This window comes from Vitis riparia, chromosome 7 (genome assembly GCF_004353265.1).
Source record: "Vitis riparia cultivar Riparia Gloire de Montpellier isolate 1030 chromosome 7, EGFV_Vit.rip_1.0, whole genome shotgun sequence".
In the NCBI taxonomy this organism is placed as follows: domain Eukaryota; kingdom Viridiplantae; phylum Streptophyta; class Magnoliopsida; order Vitales; family Vitaceae; genus Vitis; species Vitis riparia.
In genome coordinates, this window is record NC_048437.1 from 26,976,845 (window position 1) to 26,997,580 (window position 20,736).

General features: G+C 35.2%; 5 protein-coding genes across 5 annotated transcripts; 2 read left to right on the forward strand and 3 right to left on the reverse strand.

The window, feature by feature from the left end:
• Window positions 1-50: 50 nt before the first annotated feature.
• LOC117918964 (60S ribosomal protein L19-2) lies at window positions 51-2,884 on the reverse strand. The gene is made up of 5 exons (XM_034835961.1): window positions 2,717-2,884; window positions 1,620-1,742; window positions 805-1,118; window positions 402-454; window positions 51-308 (listed from the first exon to the last, which is right to left on the reverse strand). Exons 1-5 carry the CDS (start codon window positions 2,826-2,828, stop codon window positions 284-286), a joined length of 627 nt encoding a protein of 208 aa, XP_034691852.1. The 5' UTR covers window positions 2,829-2,884; the 3' UTR covers window positions 51-283.
• Window positions 2,885-3,477: 593 nt separating this feature from the next.
• Window positions 3,478-5,903, reverse strand: LOC117918220 (subtilisin-like protease SBT1.5). The gene has a single exon (XM_034834728.1). It carries the CDS (start codon window positions 5,901-5,903, stop codon window positions 3,549-3,551), a length of 2,355 nt encoding a protein of 784 aa, XP_034690619.1. The 3' UTR covers window positions 3,478-3,548.
• Window positions 5,904-10,678: 4,775 nt separating this feature from the next.
• Window positions 10,679-12,024, reverse strand: LOC117919404 (ethylene-responsive transcription factor ERF073-like). The gene is made up of 2 exons (XM_034836594.1): window positions 11,748-12,024; window positions 10,679-11,664 (listed from the first exon to the last, which is right to left on the reverse strand). Exons 1-2 carry the CDS (start codon window positions 11,920-11,922, stop codon window positions 10,889-10,891), a joined length of 951 nt encoding a protein of 316 aa, XP_034692485.1. The 5' UTR covers window positions 11,923-12,024; the 3' UTR covers window positions 10,679-10,888.
• A 3,602-nt stretch (window positions 12,025-15,626) lies between these two features.
• Window positions 15,627-16,684, forward strand: LOC117918221 (proline-rich protein 3-like). Its single transcript, XM_034834729.1, has 2 exons — window positions 15,627-15,722; window positions 16,343-16,684. Exons 1-2 carry the CDS (start codon window positions 15,627-15,629, stop codon window positions 16,682-16,684), a joined length of 438 nt encoding a protein of 145 aa, XP_034690620.1.
• A 2,872-nt stretch (window positions 16,685-19,556) lies between these two features.
• On the forward strand, window positions 19,557-20,559 carry LOC117919024 (proline-rich protein 3-like). The gene is made up of 2 exons (XM_034836045.1): window positions 19,557-19,803; window positions 19,992-20,559. The coding sequence occupies exons 1-2, from the start codon at window positions 19,599-19,601 to the stop codon at window positions 20,324-20,326; spliced, it is 540 nt and encodes a 179-aa protein (XP_034691936.1). The 5' UTR covers window positions 19,557-19,598; the 3' UTR covers window positions 20,327-20,559.
• Window positions 20,560-20,736: the final 177 nt, after the last annotated feature.

The following is a 20,736-nucleotide window of genomic DNA, read 5'->3' on the forward strand; positions in this document are numbered from 1 at the left end:
CCATAAATAAAATTGAAAAAACTAGGTGGGGAGACAAATAAATCACAATGTGAGCCACAAAAATACTACCAAACCCAGTAAATGAAAATGAAAATGAAATAACACTGCCATTTTAGCAAAGTACCAAGAAATTTTACCCTCCTTTCAGCTTAGTCATAAAGTAACCAAGTTCACAAAAAGCCAAAAACATAAATGACTCCAAAAAAACCTACTCTACCACAGTAACTGAGAACATATAGAATATATATAGTCATCAATCCTTCAGCACTCGTTATTGTGGCAATCACTTCTTGGACTTCTTTGAAACACTGCAAGAAAAAAAGAAAGCCCCAAAATTAGGACCTATCTTAACAAGCAGGTTAAAAATTAAGACTATGAGACACTTCTGGTAATCTGCTTACTCAGTTGGTTGAGATGCAACAGCAGCTGGTGGTGGTGCCCTCTCTGCTGGTCCCTGTGCACAATTAAGAACAAACATAACTCAGTATACAAAGTCATAAAAAATAGGTAAAACCTCATGTTATCAATCTGTGCCTGGTGAAAGTGACCCTACAACCAGGTAAAATTTGTTAAAGTTACACCAATTGATCTCAAGAGTCATGTGCTTGTTCTTATCCAGGACAAAAACCTCAGTGTAATTATTTGCTTGTTCTTACCCAGGATAAAAAGAACCTCGGTGTAATCATGTGGTTGTTCATATCCAGGATACAAACAAACTCAGTGCAACCATCACTCTTCCTAAACACTGTAACAGCAAAGTTGTTTTCACTTAAGTATACTATCTGCTTCTATACAATGACTAACCTGGGCTAGACGTTCTTCCCTCCGAGCAAATTTTCTTTCCCTGCTTGCCTTATTCTTTGCCCTCTTGGCCTCAAACTGGTCAGACAGAGTCTTTTCTCTAGCCTTCTCAGCCTTTGACTTGTGAATGCTCTCCATCAACACACGCTTGTTCTTGAACACATTACCCTTAACCTTCATGTACATGTCATGATACATGTGCTTGTCAATCTTCTTCGATTCCCTGTACTTGCGGAGCAAGCGCCTAAGCACACGCATCCTCCTCATCCAGAGGATTTTGGTTGGAAGCCTAGCCTCCCTTGTACCCTTACGCTTACCATATCCTGAAATTATTTCAAAGGATCAGCCTAAAAACCAATACAAGCTTCCATTATCAGTTGCACTAATCCAAAACCAGAGGAAACAAGTCAAGGAGTTGGTTTTCTTGGTAACCCAATTGTAAGCCTACAGTTTAACAGTTGAGCTCTCTCAACCAAAGCAACAACAGTTGCAAGATTGCCAATCTTTTATGGATCACATTTTAGTTTTGGATATTTCGGGCTCTTTGGATTCAAAAAACAAATTTATTCATAGTTTTTAAAAAAAAAAAAAAAAAACTCACTATTAATACAAGCAACTTATTAAGTTGTTGAATGCTGGACATGATTTACGTCTATTTTAGGGTAACCATAATTGATCTTGTTTTATTTGTACTCACAAATAATGTGATTTTATTTCAACATACATAAAAACAAATATTATTCCCCCAAAAAACGTTCTCAAAATAAAATATACTCCTTACTTGAAACCTAATGCATGCAAACTCAAAATAAAAATACCATATCCAGAGTGACGCCCCTTTCGCTTGGCCTCCTTCATTCGACGTGCACGAGATCGTGAATGAATTTTAGTTGGCTTCCTGATGACAAAACCATCCTTGACCAGCTTCCTAATGTTTTGCCCTGCAGTCAGTAACCCACAAGATGTAGTCAACATCTTCCAAAACCTCGATTGAAATCTAAAACAAATAAATACAAAGAAAGCAAGAACTAGCAATTTCCATATTGAGTAATTGTCATACAATAGCATGTAGAATTTTCAGAATATGATCCATTAGCCAAACAAGGAGCTAAGCATTTGGCCTCCTTTGTTGGAGACTTTATACCCCCTTGAGTGTGCTATATTTCCCTTCTTTGTATCTTGGTTTTTTTATTTGTAAAGCTGGACTAGTTTTGTGGGACTTGGCACTTGATGACCTAACCTTTATGTGCATCCTTGAAATATTCAATACTGCGAGAGAAGTCCCAAGTTTACAACAAACCTAGAAGATTTAATAGGGCGAGGGCCAAAAAATTGAAGAGATGGATAAGGGCATATGACGATACGCTTTTAAACTTCAAAATTAGATCTGTATGTTGTTCAAATACAGTTGTTTTTTGTTTCCTTAAAACTGAGAACGCAATTCCAATAAGCCAAAGTTCAGATAATGAATGGGAATATTAGTAGGTCCTAAATATTATTGTTGAAAAAGAGAAAAACAAAACCCAGTTAAGAATAAAAAATTTCATTTCCTTAATTTGCATAAAACGAACCAGCAATCTATAATAGTTGAAATGGTTATCATTAATTTCCAAGCATCGAATTGAAGAAAATGATTTAGGGTTTATCGATAAAGTTGAGACCCTTACAAGGTGAGAATGCTCAAACGAATATCAAATTCAGATGATGGATCCACCGATCATGTAAAATGAAAGCCTAATTTCCCGTCTTTAAGAATATTCAAAGGGGTGAACCATTTACAAGTCCCAAGTTTTAAAATATTTTTCCCACGATTTCTCGGGGCTCAAACGGTAACCAAAGCAAGTCTAAAGCGTAAAGCAACAGAAAATCAAACAGATCGGAATCAGACGAAGAAAAAGGAGTAGCGAAAACCCACTGGAATTGGCCATGGAGATCTCGTTGACTTCATTGGGATCAAGCCAAACCTTGCCCCTCCCACACTTGAGCACGCTGGCTGCGAGCCTCTTCTGTAGCTTCAGCGACACCATCTCTTCCGCTCCTCTCCACTCTCTCTCTCTCTCTCCCGCTCTCCGCTGCCACTTTCAGAGGATAAGAACCCAGAAAAAAGGGCATTATATATCACAGATACGGACTAGGGTTTTACGGGTGTTTTGGGCCTCTTTGGGCTGAGATAGAGAGGTGATAAAAAGCGTATGGGCCTACGGGAGGGATATCTTGTTGGGCCCTAAAACGGGCTTGTTGTCCTGCTTTGGGCCTTGTGTTATCTTACTATATTTTGAATTCCCAAGCTATGACGACTATTTTAGTATTTTTTAATACTTCATTTGCCAAATCATTTATCTATTTCCAATACATGTGATATAATTTTTGGCAATGACAAAATCATTTATATTATATGAATGTGAAACTGGCAGCGACGTTAATTCTTGAATTTACTTCCGCCGGAAATTCGATGGTACGTAACATATTAATTTAAAAAACAATTAATCAAAGATATTTTTTGTATACATTGCTTAAATACTAAAATATTCTACCTCCCAATCATTTGTCTATTGGAACCACCGTTCATGGTATTTCATGCTTTTTGTGATATGATGGAGAAGCATGCAATGAAGCAAACTGTATAGCCTTTGTCCTTTGGTTGGATTCTTCTCTATGACTATGCTATCATTCTCATTTTAATTAAACCACAACCGTTCACTTTGTTTATTAATCTTATTAATGCTAAAACATAAATTTGAAAATATTCATATGTTCACCACTATGAGTGACGTCACACGGTGTTTCCCATCCGTCCAGCTCAGTGATCCAATCACAGCCCCATCCTCTCCGCCTTCCTCAACGGAAATTTCAACCTTATAGCTATGTTTTTCACCCTTCTTCTTGAATTCTATGCTCTTTGGATCAACGCTCACGGCTATACCCTTTGGCCTCCTCACTGTCACGCTGTACTTACTACCACTGTTTCCAACGTGCGTTACTGTCCTTATCACCGTTAATCGGGTTTTGGACTTTGTTGATGGGTCGAGGGAGACGGAGATGATTGGGTAGTTGATGTCCCACGGATGAAGTTTCTGGGACTCACTACAGATTACCCTCCTCCGTGTGATGACCTTGATGGAATCGCTGCTGAAGCCTGAGGCACACATGAAGCTCACGTAATCCTCCACCGTCATATCGTAAATTAGTCCGGGATCAGTGGCTTTTTCGGGGTCCACGTGTCCTGCTCCCATGCCGAACACTGTGGCTTCTTTGTAATCTGTATCGTCCAATAAAGGCTTTCCTTCTTGATCGTGTGTGTAAGCGGTGGTCATTAGAGCCGATCGGATGGCTCCTGGTGACCAATCGGGGTGGGCCCCTTTTAGGAGGGCCGCCAGGCCTGATACGTGGGGGCAGGACATTGATGTGCCGGAGACTATGTTGAACTTGGTGCGCCGCGGATCAGCTGATAACTCAGTTGGTGAAAGACCATCGGGCCATGCCGCTAGGATGTTGACACCTGGCGCTACCATGTCCGGTTTGAAGATATACGGTGATCCGTAACTGGGTCCTCTCGACGAAAACGATGCAACGACAGGCGCCGGCTTCACCCCCACCTGGGTCCCTCGAAATACTATTGTGGCTTCGGGCGTCTTAGTGGAGCTTATGTAATCGCGAACCAGGTCACCGCCCCATTGGGTAATGGCCAAACCAGGGATGAGGTGAGCGTCGGCGATTATGTTCCCTCCCTCCGGTTCCACGTTGGCGACAATAACACCGACCCCACCAGCTTCCTTCACTACCAATGATTTCGCGGCACGTGCTGACATGCCTCTATCACACAATACGATTTTGCCACGTACCAGTTTTGGAGACAACGAGCCCGGTATGCAAAAAGCTGCAGGCGAACCACTTCTTACCAATTTGGCATCCGGCCGCCGTGGCTCCGCTGCGGCCTCACCACCGTAAATCAGCGGCAGCTTCTTCGTCGGCAAAGGTCCACCATTGTAGAGAGAAGAGCCGTTGATGATACTGCCGTTTCCTAGCAGAAGATCCGCCGGAAACCTTCTGTCGATGGAGCTTGCACCGACCGTCGTTATCCATGGTGCGATGTTCGTCACCGAAGACTCACTGGGACCCGAATTTCCAGCTGCGGCGGACACAAAAACGCCATGTTCCATTGCACCAAACGCACCAATGGCAATTGGGTCTTCATAGTCAGGAATGGGAGGACCTCCAATAGAAGAGGAGATGACGTCAACGCCGTCTTCCACGGCCTTGTCGATGCCGGCGAGGATGTCGGAATCTGCACAACCGTCGTGCCAACAGACCTTGTATACGGCGATCCTCGCCTTGGATGCAATTCCGCCAGCGGTGCCACTAGCAAACCCAAGCAGTGATGCATTCGAAACGGTTCTGCCGGCGGCCGTAGATGCTGTGTGGGTTCCGTGGCCATCAGTGTCTCTCGCCGATCTGATGACGCCTGTAGTGCTGCCACCTATGGTCTCATACCCATCAATGAAGTACCTCGCTCCGACGAGCTTTTTGTTGCATAGTTTCTTGGAAAACTTTTCTCCCTCGGTGCATTCTCCTTTCCATTTAGAAGGAACGTCCGCGAGGCCTGCATCGTGGAAACTACGTCGTTCCGGCCATATACCGGTGTCAAGAACTCCGATTATAACATTAGAGCCGGAATCAGACTCACTTATCAGACCATTTGGCATGACAGTTTTACCGAGGCCAAGAAATTGCGGTGAACGCGTCGTTAGAAGCTGACGAAGTTGGTCAGGGAAGACCCCTAGAATTTCAGGGCGTTTTTTCAACTCGTCGACCTGTTGTGCTGTAAGCTTTGCGGAAAAACCATGGAATACGGTTCTATAAACATGGATGAAATCTGATTTGAGCCCTTTTGGGATCGTGGTGAGGTTTTCAGAGGCTAGAGGATTAGAACTAAGGCTTCGCAGGGTTGAGCTATACCAGTGTTCAACCCCAGAAAACTCAGGTGGTTTCAAGTCGTTTTGAACTCGGACTATGAAAGCATGGGCCTTTTCGAAGTTGGCATCAATGGAAACAACTGAGAATGAGAGAAAAACAATGAGAACCAGAGACCCAAGTAGACTCATGATGAAAAGGGGGAGACAGAGAGAAAGAGGGTGACGGTTTCTGAAACAGAGATGCGAATTTATAGTGGAGAAGGGGGTGAAAAGCATGGTAGAAGAGACAAAATGGATTAAAGAGTCGGGTGAAAAAGGCTTAACTGACACAGCGAAAGCAATGCTGAGCGAATCAGAAGTGGAGGTGTGAAATGGCTAATCAATCTCTTCTCTTTTTGTATTCACTTCAATTTCTCAGAAAAGAAAAAAAAAAAATAGAGAACACCTTGACTGAGTAGAGAAGGAGCCACTTCAAGCTGATGTCGACTCTCTGAACAACCTCGTCCCCTTGTATAGCCGTTAAAGTGGTGTCCAAGCTTGAAGAGTTTCAAAAAAATGGCCTAAAAGTAACAGAGAAAAGAAAAAGACATGTAGATGAGTTGAATTAATTGCCACTAAATGCAATATAAGGACAGAAAACACAGTAGCGTTTCGGGTGGCTTCACTACGACACTATCCTCCAAAGCCCATATCCGTTTTCTCCATCCTAGCCAATGGCAATGGAAGCTCCATAGTTGGTTTGCATGGCCCTTTTGAAGACTATTTTGGTCGCTTTGCAGCTGAGTCTCAGTCTCACATGGGTCTCTTCGCTCAGCTCACTCTCACATGTAACTTCGAAAAAGCATCAAATTCAATGACCAGAATGGCAAAAACTGGATTTCTTTCTATTACATTTGCTAAATAGAGAAACCAAAAATAAGAACTCAATCAAATTTGTGACCATGCATATTAAGGTGGAGCACATAAGACATAATTGCTAAGTGTTGGATGAAGATCAACAAGGAATACTATTTGTAGGTCGCATGCATTAATTCGAAGAGATTATTAGTCTTACTCTTACAATCTCATCTTGATTTGATAGAAAGAAATAAAGAGTACTTGTAGTAATTGAATAGAAGTCTCAGATTGTCCAAATAACTAAAAGAAAATGAGAATCACTCATAGTGGAACTTTTGGAAGGTAAATCTCAACTTTCATCTACATTCTTCAACCCTTTTAATGATGGCCCATATGTAGAGTAGGGGTTGAGGTTGGGCTTAAGTTTTATTCTCTTTGAGGTCTATTTTTGTCTTAATTAAGGTGATTTGAAGTTCAAAAGATGTCTTTTTGTAATCTCTCTCTCTCTAATATAGCAATGCTTAGCTTATCAGGTGTTAACGCATGGAGGTGTATTTATTTATAATTTTGGTCAAAAGGTTTATGATTGTGCATTAGGAAGAGGTGCCACAAGCAATTGACTTAATTTCCACAATGGATTATATGATCAAGCAATAAAATTTATTACCCATAAGTTTCCCAATTGGCAATGACTAATTTACTTAGAAAAATCACAATTTTCTTTGAATATACACCTATAATAATTAAGTAGTAAAAAAAAAACAAAAAAAAAGGGAACCTAAGGGTATTTTTTATTCGCTGAAAATACTAAGGAAAAAAATGCTAAGTCTCTATAAAAAAAATGAAAAAAAAATCAAATATAATTAGAAATTTATATATTTTAAATTATTTAATTTTCATATAAAAGAGGATAAATATATGAAATGAGTTTGGAATAATATAAAAAGAATAATTTGTTAATGACTTTGAATTTATTTTTTATTTTTCTTCATATATATATTTTCTTTTCCTTATATTTTCCCTCAAATTTTCTAGACCAAATATAGCCTTAAATTTAAAGATTAAAAACATGCTAATGTTAATAATATATATATATATATATATATATATATATATATATATATATATATATATATAAAGATTATTTGATTAAAATGGTCATTGGAAACCCAATTTTGGAAATCTTAACATTTCATCATTTTTTGGCTTTATTTGGACAAAAATGCTCTTATTGTTTTCTTGTAAAAATAACTTTTTTTTTAAAAACGTTGTAAATACTTGAAATAGTTAAGAGTATTTATGTAAAAAAAAATGAATTACTCTTCATACAAAAACATGAGAAGGGATAAATTTACAAATACAAGGAGTATTTCACCCTTTTGACCAATTATTTTTTTTATAAAAAAAATAGAAATATATAAAAATAAAAGCAGTTGAAAAGAACTAATATCATTATATGAAACTCGTCCTCTCGTAAGTGGATTTCATGCATGTCGATGCTTTGCTGTTGGATTTTTTGGGCTTTCATTTTTGGGCTGGAAACTTACCTCTGTAAAGCAACTGCTGACAGTGCTTATAATACATGAATCTGAAATGGCCCAAAGTGAGCCCAACAAGTTACGTATGAGTTTTGACCAAGGGTTGAGTCGCTTGACCTAGGCTTGAATTTACTCTCTGCATACCCAATATCCATGTTGACTTGTTGAAAAAAAAATATCTATAAGAAGCAAATTTTTCTTCTCCTTCTCCATTTTTTTTTTTTTAATAAAACTACACTTTACGCTATCTTTGACTCCATAAAAATCGAGGGAAAATATGGGGGGAAATATAGAAGGAAAGAAAAAATAAAATAAAATTAAAATAGAATTTAAAATTAATAAAATATATTTATATATAAGAGAAAATATAAAGTTAAGAAGTGTAAACTCGCCCTTTCTAATCAAGATGGGTTTGAGTCTTGGTTTTATAGTGGCAAATAATATGGGAAAAAAAATGAAAAAGTCTAAATTTTGATGGTATATTAACAATTAAATAAAAGAAAAGGAAGAATTGGTATTTATTTACCATGGATGTATTTTAATATATTTATAATTAGCTAAAACTGATAGGGCATGGACAAAGGAATTACCAATTGTCTTTTAGGTTTAACAAATGACCAAATGAGAAGTTATTATGACTTGTTGAAAAAAAAAACAATAAGAAGCAAATTTTTCTTCTTCTTCCTTTTTTTTTTATTTCTTTTATTTTTTTATAATAAAACTACACTTTAGGCTATCTTTGACTCCCATAAAAATTGTGGGGGAACGGAAATACAGAGGAAATGTAGAAGGAAAAAGAAAGTGAAAATGAAAAATATATTTTAAAATTAATAAAAATATATTTATATATAAGAGAAAATATAAAGTTAAGAAGTGTAAACTTGCCCTTTCTAATCAAGAGACATGGGTTTGAGTCTTGGTTTTATAGTGGCAATTAATATGGGAAGAAATGGAAAAGTCTAAATTTTGATTGTATATTAACAATTAAATAAAAGAAAAGGAAGAATTGGTATTCATTTATCATGAATGTAATCTAATACATTTATAATTGGGTAAAATTGAGAGGGCAAGGACGAAACCAATTGTCTTTTAGGTTAAACAAATGACTAAATGAGAAATTATTATGAAAACCCTTTTTACATTTACATATAATTGTAAAGTAATGACACTAACCAAGATCAGTATGACAACACTTTGATAAGTCACGATCAAGATTAACATGTCAATACTTTGATAAGTCACAAATCCCACAACCATGAGATACTAGTTAGATTTGTTAGAAGTATGACAAGAAAGTAGTCATTGACTCTCAATCACATGTAATCTCATCATATAACTAAAAGGTTGAGTAATGATGGATTCATGAAAAAGAACTTTTATTAAAAGAACCTTCAAGACTACTAGGGAACCCATGAAGGGAAAGATAAGACCTCTACTTAGTTTGGACATATAATCCAAGGATGAGGAATGTACGCGTACACTAATCAAATGAAACAAGAGCATCCCTAATTTGATGTGTTTGTAGTCTATAAAAGTATGTTTTGACTCCATACACCTTTATATCTATAATGTGAGTAGAGCCCTATCCCACAAAACAAGCATTATGTAATTAGTGTCCGACAACGTATCAAAAAAATACAAAATGACATAAGTTGCTCAATAATGTAAATGGTCAAATTCATCAAACCCATACAAGCATAAGTATCGTTAGGCCCAACTCCATAGAATTAAAGCCCAATAGCATAATTGCCCCTTTCAAGCATCTTAATAAGAAAGTTGGCGTGTAAAACAAACCCACAAAAAGTGCTCCATACCAGACATGTCGGCGTGTAAACCAAATCCACAAAAAGGGCCCCCAAGCTAGACATATGCACGAGGCTCACATGCAACGTCAAGGTTCAGCCCTGTAACAGTACATGTAGTACAAGTGTACTACACAGATGTTGGAAAGATACAAGTACAACACGCCAAAGGTTCAATCCGTGTGCGGCTCGTGGGTTGGAACTTTGGAAAACGTGCTATGAGAATACAAAACCAGCTGCGCCGTCAGAATTCCATACCACCCCCTAAATTTGCCAACTTCACAAGAAACCGTCTCCACGCCGTCTTTTTAACTTTGTTGACTTTGTCCCCTTCACGGGTCTTCCACAGTCTTTCTAAATCTTCCATAATCCTACCAAATCTTCTATAATCTTCTCCGAAAGAGCGGAATCATGGTAGATATTACGATCAAAATCCACCCGTATTTTTTTTAAATAGGTAATTTATGAGTGATACTTGGGAGAATTAGTGATGAGAGCAATTCTAGAAAGCAAAAATGATACTCATTAGCCGAGACCTTATGTAGTGCGTTAAAATAAATAAATAAATAATATCTGTTTGGCTTCAAAGAAACAAAACATGAAATAGTATAATCGCTTTCCGGGAAAAAAAAAAGGATGAAATTTAAGAATCTGTTGTTCGTAAATATATCTTCTCGATAAAACGAACCTCGTTCCAGTTCTGCCACTTATTCACTGGCATCCATGAACAAAAGTAAGGATTATAAGATAACATTATGATGCTGTATGCTAAAACGACGTCGTCCCAGATCCAAAAACGCGGAATTACACCGTTGAGTTTTATTCGACAATTTCGATATTAAGAAGTCATTGGAATACAGGATCAAAAGTTTATTCAACTTCCATCCGACAAAATTTAGCAGCAAATCATCCTAATTAATGGGGAATAGGAAATCTAACAATTTCCTCCCATGGCCCAATTTACAAACCACCTAAAAGATGCAAAATAACCAAATGCTTATAGAGCAGCTGATGTGGGTTGAGGAGCAACTGCAAATTCATCAAAGCTCCAAAGAGCTTCCATGGCGGCACCACCGCAAACACCAGTATTTTCCTGAGCAGCGTTGGGAACCGCGGCTGAGTTGCCGTCGAGATAGGGGATCTGATAGAACTTCATGAGCGACTCATACGCCATTAGCTCCTCCGACAGCTTCTGCACTTCCATTTCCTCCTTCTCAGCTTCCGTCACAGTCTCTGTTTGGTTCTCTTTCTCATTTTTCATTTTCCCAACACAGGCTTTCTGATTGCAATTCAACAATCCAGAGGAAGGGTACACAGACTCCGAATCAGAGCCGTATTTCACTTCGGTTGTGACAGCAACCGGGTTAGCGTTCATAGCACCAACGGTGTTGAACCCATTGGAGGGGCATGCTCCGATCTGGTTCAGGTGATCAGCAAAACCCAAACTTTTTGAGAAATTTGGGGTATAGGGCTGACAAATAGAAGGATTGGAGTTCCAGCGAGTTGGTAGAGCACGGTGATTTTGGTGATTCTCAGTGTAGTCATCGTCTTCATTGGGGAAGTTAACCTTTGCTTTCTTCCCCCGAATTTTCCGAGCCTCCCTGTCGTAAGCTCTCGCAGCTTCTTCCGCAGTGTTGAAGGTCCCGAGCCAAACCCGAACCCCTTTACTGGGATCACGAATCTCAGCCGCCCATTTTCCCCAAGGACGCTGCCGGATCCCCCTGTACAGATTCTTCCTCACCCTCTTAGCCGGCTTCACTTCTGGCTCATCATCTGTTTGTAACAGGTCGCCACTCAGCAAAAAACCAAAAATAACACAAGAAGCACCAGCGAAAGAAAACGAGACAGAGACTTACCCAAAATGGGTTGAGACCTTTTCAGATTAGGAAGCCCCCTCTGGCTAAATCGGCCCAAATCGTATTCACAGCCATCGGGTTTAGCGAAGAAAGAGTCCGGCCAGCGGTCTGGGGCTGGGTCGCGGCGGTTCCGGTTGCGAGGTATGAAATCAGAGATGATAGCACCTCCACACATTCTTCAGTCTTCAGAATGACTTCGATCACAAGATAGAAATGGAACGAAAAAAAAAACAGCAGTGGAAGAGTAGAAATGAAGAAGAAACAGTTGATTGTGTGGAGAAGAGGAGAGAGAGGTGAGGGTTTTGTAGTGAGGGATGGTGGTTGGTGACAGCGTTATTTGCGGCGTATTCTACTTTTTCCCACACTCGGTCTTACGTGGCGGGCAAGCTTCTCTTTTGCCTCGTACTTTCCGCCTCATGAAGCCAGCTTCTAGTAAATTTTAGATTTTTATGAAGTGTGGAAAATTAAATTAAAAAATAGAAAATCCTTTGCAAACTGATTCAACTGCAAGCTTTATTTTTTTTAAAATTATAAATCTTCATCAAAAGTCAAATAATTTTTAAAATGTTATAAAATTTAGTTTTAATAATTATTATAATTCATCTATGTTACAATTTTTTTTATTAAACTTTTGTATTAATTAAAAAATAAAAAATATTAAATGAAATTAACAAATTTTGTTTTACGCGTTGGCAACTTGGCACTAACCGACATGACATTAGAACCTGTCTTAATCTTTCCCACTTGTAATAAACTAAAAGTATAATTGGGTCAATTATAGCATGATACTTGGTCAATAGACTCAATACAGAGGAAATGATGAGCTTTGTCAATGCCATATAAATGCAGGTACATGTATATAATCAAATCTAGAAGGAAAAATGCAGAGGGGTCACGTGCTTGGCATTTTAATTATTTTAATTAAAATAATTAAAATATAAAAAGGTTTTACTATCTTAAATTTTAAAATTTCTAAATCTTATTTTTAAATATATAAAATAAGTTTAAATAAAAAAATTTCTAATTTCAAAAATAAAGAAATAAATAAAACTTATCCAAACAAAAAAATGGATTTCAACTCTGGATTTCAAATCAATCAATACATAAAAAAAATAGATAAATTAAATTTATGGGGTTTAAGAATTTTCTTATGACTTAAAAAATTGAGAACTCAAGTGGTGTATTTTTTTTAACTTTTGTTGAAAATAATTTATTTTTAAAATTTAAGTTGTTTGTTTTTTTTTTGTTTTTTTATAACTTATTATAAACTTTTTATTAATTAAAAAAAACTAAAATATATAAATATTTCTAAATAAAAAAATAACATATTAATTTTTCTTTATTTTTTAATACTGAATAGAAATAGAAATAAAATATTATAAAAATAAATAATTTAATATTTAATACTATTAAAAATTAAAATTTTATTTAAAATTAACATCAAAGAAATGGTCTTTGATGGGTGGGTCTGGGACAAGAAGAATTCTAAAGGAGGCAAGGGATTCAAAACAAGGAAGTTGAATCCAATTTGAAAATGGAGGCGTACTTTTAAAGTAATTGATTAAAAAATAAGAGCTGTTGGGTGAAACCGCGAAGCACATTGTATGGGTACAGTGGTGGACTGACAGACTGAGTTGAGATGTCAAAGCAACGCATGTGTAAACTACTAGAATTTTTGACAGCTGACCATCAAAAGGTTGCAAAATGGAATCCAGCTAACATATAAGAAATATGACAGTGATATATTGTTTAGTTCTTTAATATATTATTTATACATTTTTTGACTCCAATGAATATGTTAATGGCCTAAGAGTGATTGGTTCTTAAAGCCTATCTTTGATCGTTGAGAAATTTGTGGAAAAATGTGGGAAAAATATAAATTAAGATGAAAAAATTAAGAAAAAAAATGAAGAAAAATAAAAAATAAATATAAAACTCATTTCATTTATTTATTTTTAATTTTTTATACATAAAACTTAAATAATTAAATATGTATAAATTTATAATTAAATTTTTTTATATTTAATTTTTTAAAAATATTTTTCATAATAAAACCAAGATTAAAAGGATTAAAACCACTTTTTTAATGCTTAAATATATATATATATATATTTGATAAAAGTTTTTAAATTATTTATAAAAGTCAAGGAATTATCATGGAGACAGGTGTAGCTTTCCAACTCTTTTCCTCAAGTTTTCTATGCAATCTTTTGATTTAATTAGTTCAAGGGTTTCAACTTCATTTAATATAATTTGTGGACTATCCACGTTGTACCAAAAATACCAAAGCTTATGATAAAAACTTCATCTTCCTAAAAAGTTGTATTTTCAAAATTAACTTCATGAACAATATTGCTAATCTATACAAAAGAAAATTTTTAATGAATTGAAAATGTCAACCAAAACCATGCACACACTCAAACAAGATATTTTAACATGACTTGGTGTAGGAATGACAATGGGGTGGGTTTGCGACGGGTCGTCCCCATCCCAACCTCGCCTCGTTTATTAAAAACAATTCTCATCCTTGTCCCATTTAAAAAATTAAACGGGGTGGGGCGGGTATGGGAAATTCTCATACCCTGCCCTGCCCCGTTTAACTTTTTTTTTTTTTACTTACATTAAAATAAATATATTTTATAAATAATAAAATTATTATATTTTTTATAACTTATTTTATCAAAATTTTTATTATTATCTATATATTAAAAATAGTAAAATAAAATTTTAAATTAAATTAATTTTAAATTTTAAATTAAATTAAATTTTAAAATTAATTTTATATGTAAACAGGGCAGGATGGGACAATACCCGAACCTGCCCTGGGTTTAAAAGAAAAATATTATACTCATCTCAAACCTGTTTATTAAATTTAAATTTCGTCCCATTAAGGGCGGGGCGGAGTGGGTACTCAAAAAAACTTGCCCCGTTGCCATCTCTAGCTCGATGATCAATATAATCCTTATATTTATAAAGTGTATCAACATTCAATAATTCACTAATCCAAGAAAAAAGAAGTACAATGATGAAACTCTAAAAAAAAAATGCTAAATATATAATAGGATTAAATATATAATGGGACAAACCTAAACAAAGATCGCATTCATCAAATGATATTAATTCAAATTAGTTTTTTTGAATGGATGGGTTGAATAGGTTAAATTTCAAACTAATCCAAATTATCACTATAAGAAATTACAAGGGAATGCATGACTTAATTAACCTACCCAACATTAATTTGAAAAGACTAATCAAATTTCCATTATTGAGGGTGATGAGCCAACGAGACAACCACATTAGCATATTGCATTATATTATGAGTAGGAGATTTGTTCACTGTAAGTATTCACGATTGTTCAGTGCCGCCCATATATACATTGATTCCTTTAGGTTATGTTTGATTCTTAGAAAGTATTAAGAAAAGAAAAAAAAAATGTTAAGAAAAATAATTTTCTCATATTTAATTGTCTTATAGAAAATAATATATAAGTAAGATTAATTAAAAATTTATATATTTTCAAATTATTTAATCTTTATATTATAAAGTAAAAATAAATAAAATGAGTTTGAAATAGCATATAAAAATAATTTATTAATTTTAAATCTATTTTTATTTTTTCTCACTTTTTCTTTCCTTCAATTTTTTATTTTTATTTTCTGTCCTTCACATTTTTCCTTATATTTTCCGGGAACAAATATAACCTTAGAATTTTGTGATCATCGTGCAACCAAGTTACCTGCAACCTCATATATTATTATTGAAAGTATTCTATAAAACCCAATGTTGATGGCCTCTCCTCTTCATCCCGTCAATCCTTCAAACACTTGATATTTCGCCAAACCATCCTTCTCCATCAGTGATACAGTTCGCATAACATAATGACTCTCACTCGCTTCTTCACAACCTCAATGATTCTCTTCTCGCTTGTGGCTATTTCTTCTGCTAGCATTGGTAGGTATGGCCAAAAACCTGAAGTGGAGTAGTCTAATGAGCCAGAATATAAAGAAAAACCACTCCCCACCATCATGGGCATTCAAGGTTTTGTCTACTGTAAATCAGGACCTAAGCCCAAAGGGCTATAATATAGATTATACTTGATTGTCCTTCTACAAATATAGATTATGCCTTGATAAACACAAAGGGCTACGTTTGCTGAATGATAAACTACATTATTCTAATGAGTTCAATAAGAAAAACAATTTGGATCGAGTTGAAAAACACAGTGTTCATGAAGTCATGTTTCTCACATGCTTTGTTCTTTTGTTGCGAATGTAAGAGCTGTGGCAAGGATAATGTTGTAGTATGTGGCTCATATTGAAGAAAAGACATATATGGAGAAAAAAAATGGTAAATGCTGGAGTAGAACGACGATATTTGTTATTTAAGTTTGTATTTTTATTGTTAAGGATGTGCGATACGGTTTAGGGGTATTTTTGGAATTTCATTACCTGATGATTAATATAAATACCATTTTATATAACCCTAATTTTAGATATAGTGAAAGTCTTTATTCTCTATTCCCGTGGACAAGATAATTTGTCGAACCACATTAAATTTGTGTATTTTTTTTTTTTTTCTCTAATATCTTCGTCAGGCATCGTTGCAGGAAGATCAACAGATAACATGTACGAAAGTTGATAAGCAAGGGTACGAGATGGGTTCATACTCCTTCACTGGTGCAAGTGACGAAAAGGGTTACTTCTTTGCAACACTCTATCCTTCTGAGGTCGAAGATGATTGCAACCTCGCAGAGTGCAAGGCCTTCCTTGAAAGCTCTCCATTAGAGACCTGCAATGTTCCCACTGATGATAACAATGGCGTCAGTGGCTGTCCTCCTGATTTTTATCGTAGCCTGAGTGTCAAGAAGATGATGTTGTATTCTGTGAAGCCTCTCTTCTACACCTCGAAGCCTAAATCAATCTCTAATGGTTACTAGTATTTGATCTAAACAGCATTATTATTTTTTTCTATCAAATTTTTTGGGAAGTGGGATTTAAGGTTTGTAATGCATTGCTGATTTTAAGTGGATGAAGTAATTGTCTGCTGCCATTAATGGTGTTTGAAGAAATGCAATAAGTTCTTTCACTGTACTAATAAGCAGAGGGGCATTTTTCTATACCCTCTTGTTTAATTTGCTATTAATGCATACCTTCCTAATTAATTCTTCAAAATCTGTGACCATATATGACAAAGAGTTTTGAAAATATTTCATGGATTATAAAAGACACCGTTCTACATGATAGAGCTAGCATATTGATAAATGATAATTTTTTTGTTGTTGGTAATATCAATTCCAGAGAATTGTAATATCATGCATGTCTTTTATAATGAGATGCATCTCTCAAAGGATATCCGTAGATACACACATGATCATAAAAAGCTCACCATCTTAAAATTATATAATTGAGTGATATGGAAATATGCTGGACTCTAGGAGGAATCTTGCAGAAGTGATTGAAAAAAGATATATATATATATAAAACTTCGTTTGGAGTTCTTAATTCATGTGTTAATTAGGGGTGTAAATAAATCCAAAAAACTAACAAAATGATCCAAACCAGCTAAAATCGATTTTATCGATTTCAATAATAAAAAATGCCAATTTGATTTGAGAATTTTGAAAATCGACCTCTCGTCAATTTGATTTTTTATTTTCCTATCTTCTAACCTATAAAAAAATCTAATTGTCAAATTGATGTTGTAAAACTTATATATAATTGTTCGATATTTAATAAAAAAAATTATATTAATTCTATTAAAGTAATTCATAGATTTTATATTATGGTCAAATTAATTTTAAATACATTTAATATATTTTTAATATTAAATCTAAGTTGATTTTAATTAATTTTAAAAACAAATTGATTTAGAACCTAATATAAATTTATATTAATGGGTTTTGGACTTAAAATAAACACAAATTACAATTAGGTTGAAGACTAAAAAAGGCCATTAAGTTAGGTCAAAATTGATCATGAAATTTGAATCAAACCGACTTTAAAAAGCTTGATTTGGTTTGGTTTTTCACTACAAATTTGATTCATTTGGCTTTTATCAAATATAAAACCAATCAATTATATCGCTTTAGCTCAGTTTTTCTTTACCCAAAAACTAATTAGTTTACATAATTTTGGTTCAAATTGATCATTTTGATCATTAAAATATATACATATACTTTTAAAAGAAAAAATAAAAATATCTTGGTACAAATATGATCTTAAAAATTATTTCAAAATTTTTGCTAAAAATTTTTTAAAAACAAAAGTGTAACGAAACACACCCTGAGTGATGAAATTTTATTCAATTAAAAAGTTAATTTTATATAATAAAAAAATTAATTAAAATTTTGACATCCCTAACTTGACCATTACACGCATGTTAATAACAATTTAACAATCTACTTTACTAAATATTTAAATGTTTCTTTTACAACTCACAATACTTTGAAAACTTTTGGTATTGTAATTTATCAAACATACAACCCCTTTTTGTCACTGATGATTTTTCACGATCAAAATTTTTTTTTTCAACACAGTTAAAAAGTGAATTTGCTGTGAGCTACAAAAATAACACACTAGTGCTTAAATTATTTATGATATTAAACCCTTTCAATGATGAATATTTGCTTTGCTTTAGGATGAGGTTAGGTTTTTTAGGTACATCATAGGTTCATAATCCATTTAGGCCCAAGTCTCCTTGATCAAATTAGATCCAGGAATTAAAAATGAGAACAAAGGGTGATTAGGGATGGCAACCGGGCGGGTTCAAGACGAGTCGCCCCCATTCCAACTCTGCCCCGTTTATTCAAAATAATTCTTATTCCTATCCCATTTAAAAAATTAAATGGGATGGAGCGGGTATGATAAATTCTTATGCCCCGTTTATTCAAAATAATTTTTATCCCTGTCCCATTTAAAAAATTAAACGGGATGGAGCGGGTATGATAAATTCTTATACCCGTCCCATCTCGTTTAACTTTTTTTGAATTTTTTTAAAATTACTTTTAAAATTTTTAATTACATTAAAATAAATGTATTTTTATAAATAATTAAATTATTATATTTTTTATAACTTATTTTATTAAAAATATTTTATTATTATCTATATATTAAAAATAGTAAAATAAAAATTAATTTTATACATAATCGGAATGGGACGGGACAATACCCGAACTCGTCCCAGGTTTTTAAAAAAATTATTGAACTTGTCTCAAACCCGTTTATTAAAATTGAACCCCATCCCACTGGGGCAGGGCGGAGCAGGTACCTGAAAAAACCCGTCCCATTGTCACCCCTAGACTATCTTAGCTCTTTTTGAGTTACCTCGTAAGTTGGGGAAGTGGCCCTGAACGCTGATAATGAGCTGCTACTCAATTCATACGGGATTTTCCCTACATGGAGAGGATGTAGCAGACCACAATGGGCTGCCTTCCTCGCCCGGCCCATGGTGATGAACCTTCCCAGATAGGGCCAGCTTGCCCGTCCCCCCGCAGACATGGTTCACGAAAATCTGTTCAAAAGATCATTTATTAATTTTTTAAATACATTCTCTTGATAACGGCCAATGGCAAAAGCCGGATCTGCTAATCACATTGCATTAAGGGTCTGTGAATTGTCTTAAGAGGAAGTAGTGTTCACATCGTTCAGTGCTACCCCATATCCTACATGCATGGATCCCACAGCAAACGTGCAAACAACTTACTCCCCATCAGCCTAGTATATATTATTTTTGTAATGAATAAAAAATATTGAAGATATCTCTATAAAAGCCCACGTTGGTAGCCTTTTCTCCTCACCAAAAATCGCAGCCAAACCATCTCCTTCTCTGTCAGCGATATAGATTGCAGAAGAATGGCTCTTCCTCACTTCTTCACAATCTCAATGGTTCTCTTCTCACTTGTGGCTATTACCTCTGCTAGCAGTGGTGGCTACGGCCCCGAACCGGAAGTTGAGAAAGCTGATGAGCCAGAATATAACGAAAAACTACTCCCCACCATCATGGGCGTTCAAGGTCTTATTTACTGTAAATCAGGCCACAAGCCCATGCCCCTTCCAGGTAATACTTGTCCTTGATCATTCTTTTAAATATTTAGATTATGCCTTGATAAATGTAGGTGCAGGGGGCACATATATTGACACTGTTGAATTAGACAATCAGAACAATTTGAAGCTAAAAAAACAAATATTCATGAAACCAGGTTTTTGCTCATATTTTGCTTTTTTTTTTTTTGTGTGTGAGTGTAGGAGCTGTGGCAAGGATAACATGCCTGAAAGTTGATAAGCACGGATATGAGATGGGTTCATACTCCTTCCTGAGTGGGGCAAGTGACGAGAAGGGTTACTTCTTTGCAACACTCTACCCATCAGAGGTTGAAGACGACTGCAAGCTCAAAGAGTGCAAGGCATTCCTCGAAAGCTCTCCACTGGAGACCTGCGATGTTCCAACTGACGATAACAATGGGATCAGTGGCTACCCTCTTGATTTTTATCGCGACCTCAGTGCCAAGAAGATGATGTTGTATTCTGTGAAGCCTTTCTTCTACACCCCTAAGCCTGAACCAATCTCTAATGGTTATTAAAATATGATTTAAGGGAAAAAAAAATAGAAAACATATTTTTAATTTTGTTTTTTATTATTGGGAAGTGGGGTTTGCTTATTGGTAATGCTGATTTTATAGGTGGGTAGAGTAATTCTCTGCTGCCAAGGGTTTTCAGAGATGCAATAAGGTCTTTCATTGTAATAAGCAGAGGGCATTTCATTATACCCTCTTGGTTTTTCTATTAATGCATACCTTCCTACTTAGTTCTTTAATATTTGCGACCATATATAAATCAGTGTTTCTGCAAAAAATTCATGGAGTATTGCTATAGAAAGAGAGATATGACCTGATCCTTATCATCACTTTAGATTAGATTTTTACTGCATGAGTCACACCCAAAAATTCTAAGTTTGAGATTCTTGATTCCATAATTAATAAATCCCTGGATA

Excerpts from the sequence above, each read along its gene's own strand:
- LOC117918220 (XM_034834728.1), bottom strand. The coding sequence starts at position 5,903 with ATGAGTCTACTTGGGTCTCTGGTTCTCATTGTTTTTCTCTCATTCTCA.
- LOC117919404 (XM_034836594.1), bottom strand. The coding sequence starts at position 11,922 with ATGTGTGGAGGTGCTATCATCTCTGATTTCATACCTCGCAACCGGAAC. Across the intron at positions 11,665-11,747 it reads AAGGTCTCAACCCATTTTGG|ATGATGAGCCAGAAGTGAAG; the intron begins GTAAGTCTCTGT and ends TGTTACAAACAG.
- LOC117918221 (XM_034834729.1), top strand. The coding sequence starts at position 15,627 with ATGACTCTCACTCGCTTCTTCACAACCTCAATGATTCTCTTCTCGCTT. Across the intron at positions 15,723-16,342 it reads GGTATGGCCAAAAACCTGAA|GCATCGTTGCAGGAAGATCA; the intron begins GTGGAGTAGTCT and ends TATCTTCGTCAG.
- LOC117919024 (XM_034836045.1), top strand. The coding sequence starts at position 19,599 with ATGGCTCTTCCTCACTTCTTCACAATCTCAATGGTTCTCTTCTCACTT. Across the intron at positions 19,804-19,991 it reads CAAGCCCATGCCCCTTCCAG|GAGCTGTGGCAAGGATAACA; the intron begins GTAATACTTGTC and ends GTGTGAGTGTAG.
- LOC117918964 (XM_034835961.1), bottom strand. The coding sequence starts at position 2,828 with ATGGTGTCGCTGAAGCTACAGAAGAGGCTCGCAGCCAGCGTGCTCAAG. Across the intron at positions 1,119-1,619 it reads GGGGCGTCACTCTGGATATG|GTAAGCGTAAGGGTACAAGG; the intron begins GTATTTTTATTT and ends TTTCAGGATATG. Across the intron at positions 455-804 it reads GGGAAGAACGTCTAGCCCAG|GGACCAGCAGAGAGGGCACC; the intron begins GTTAGTCATTGT and ends AATTGTGCACAG.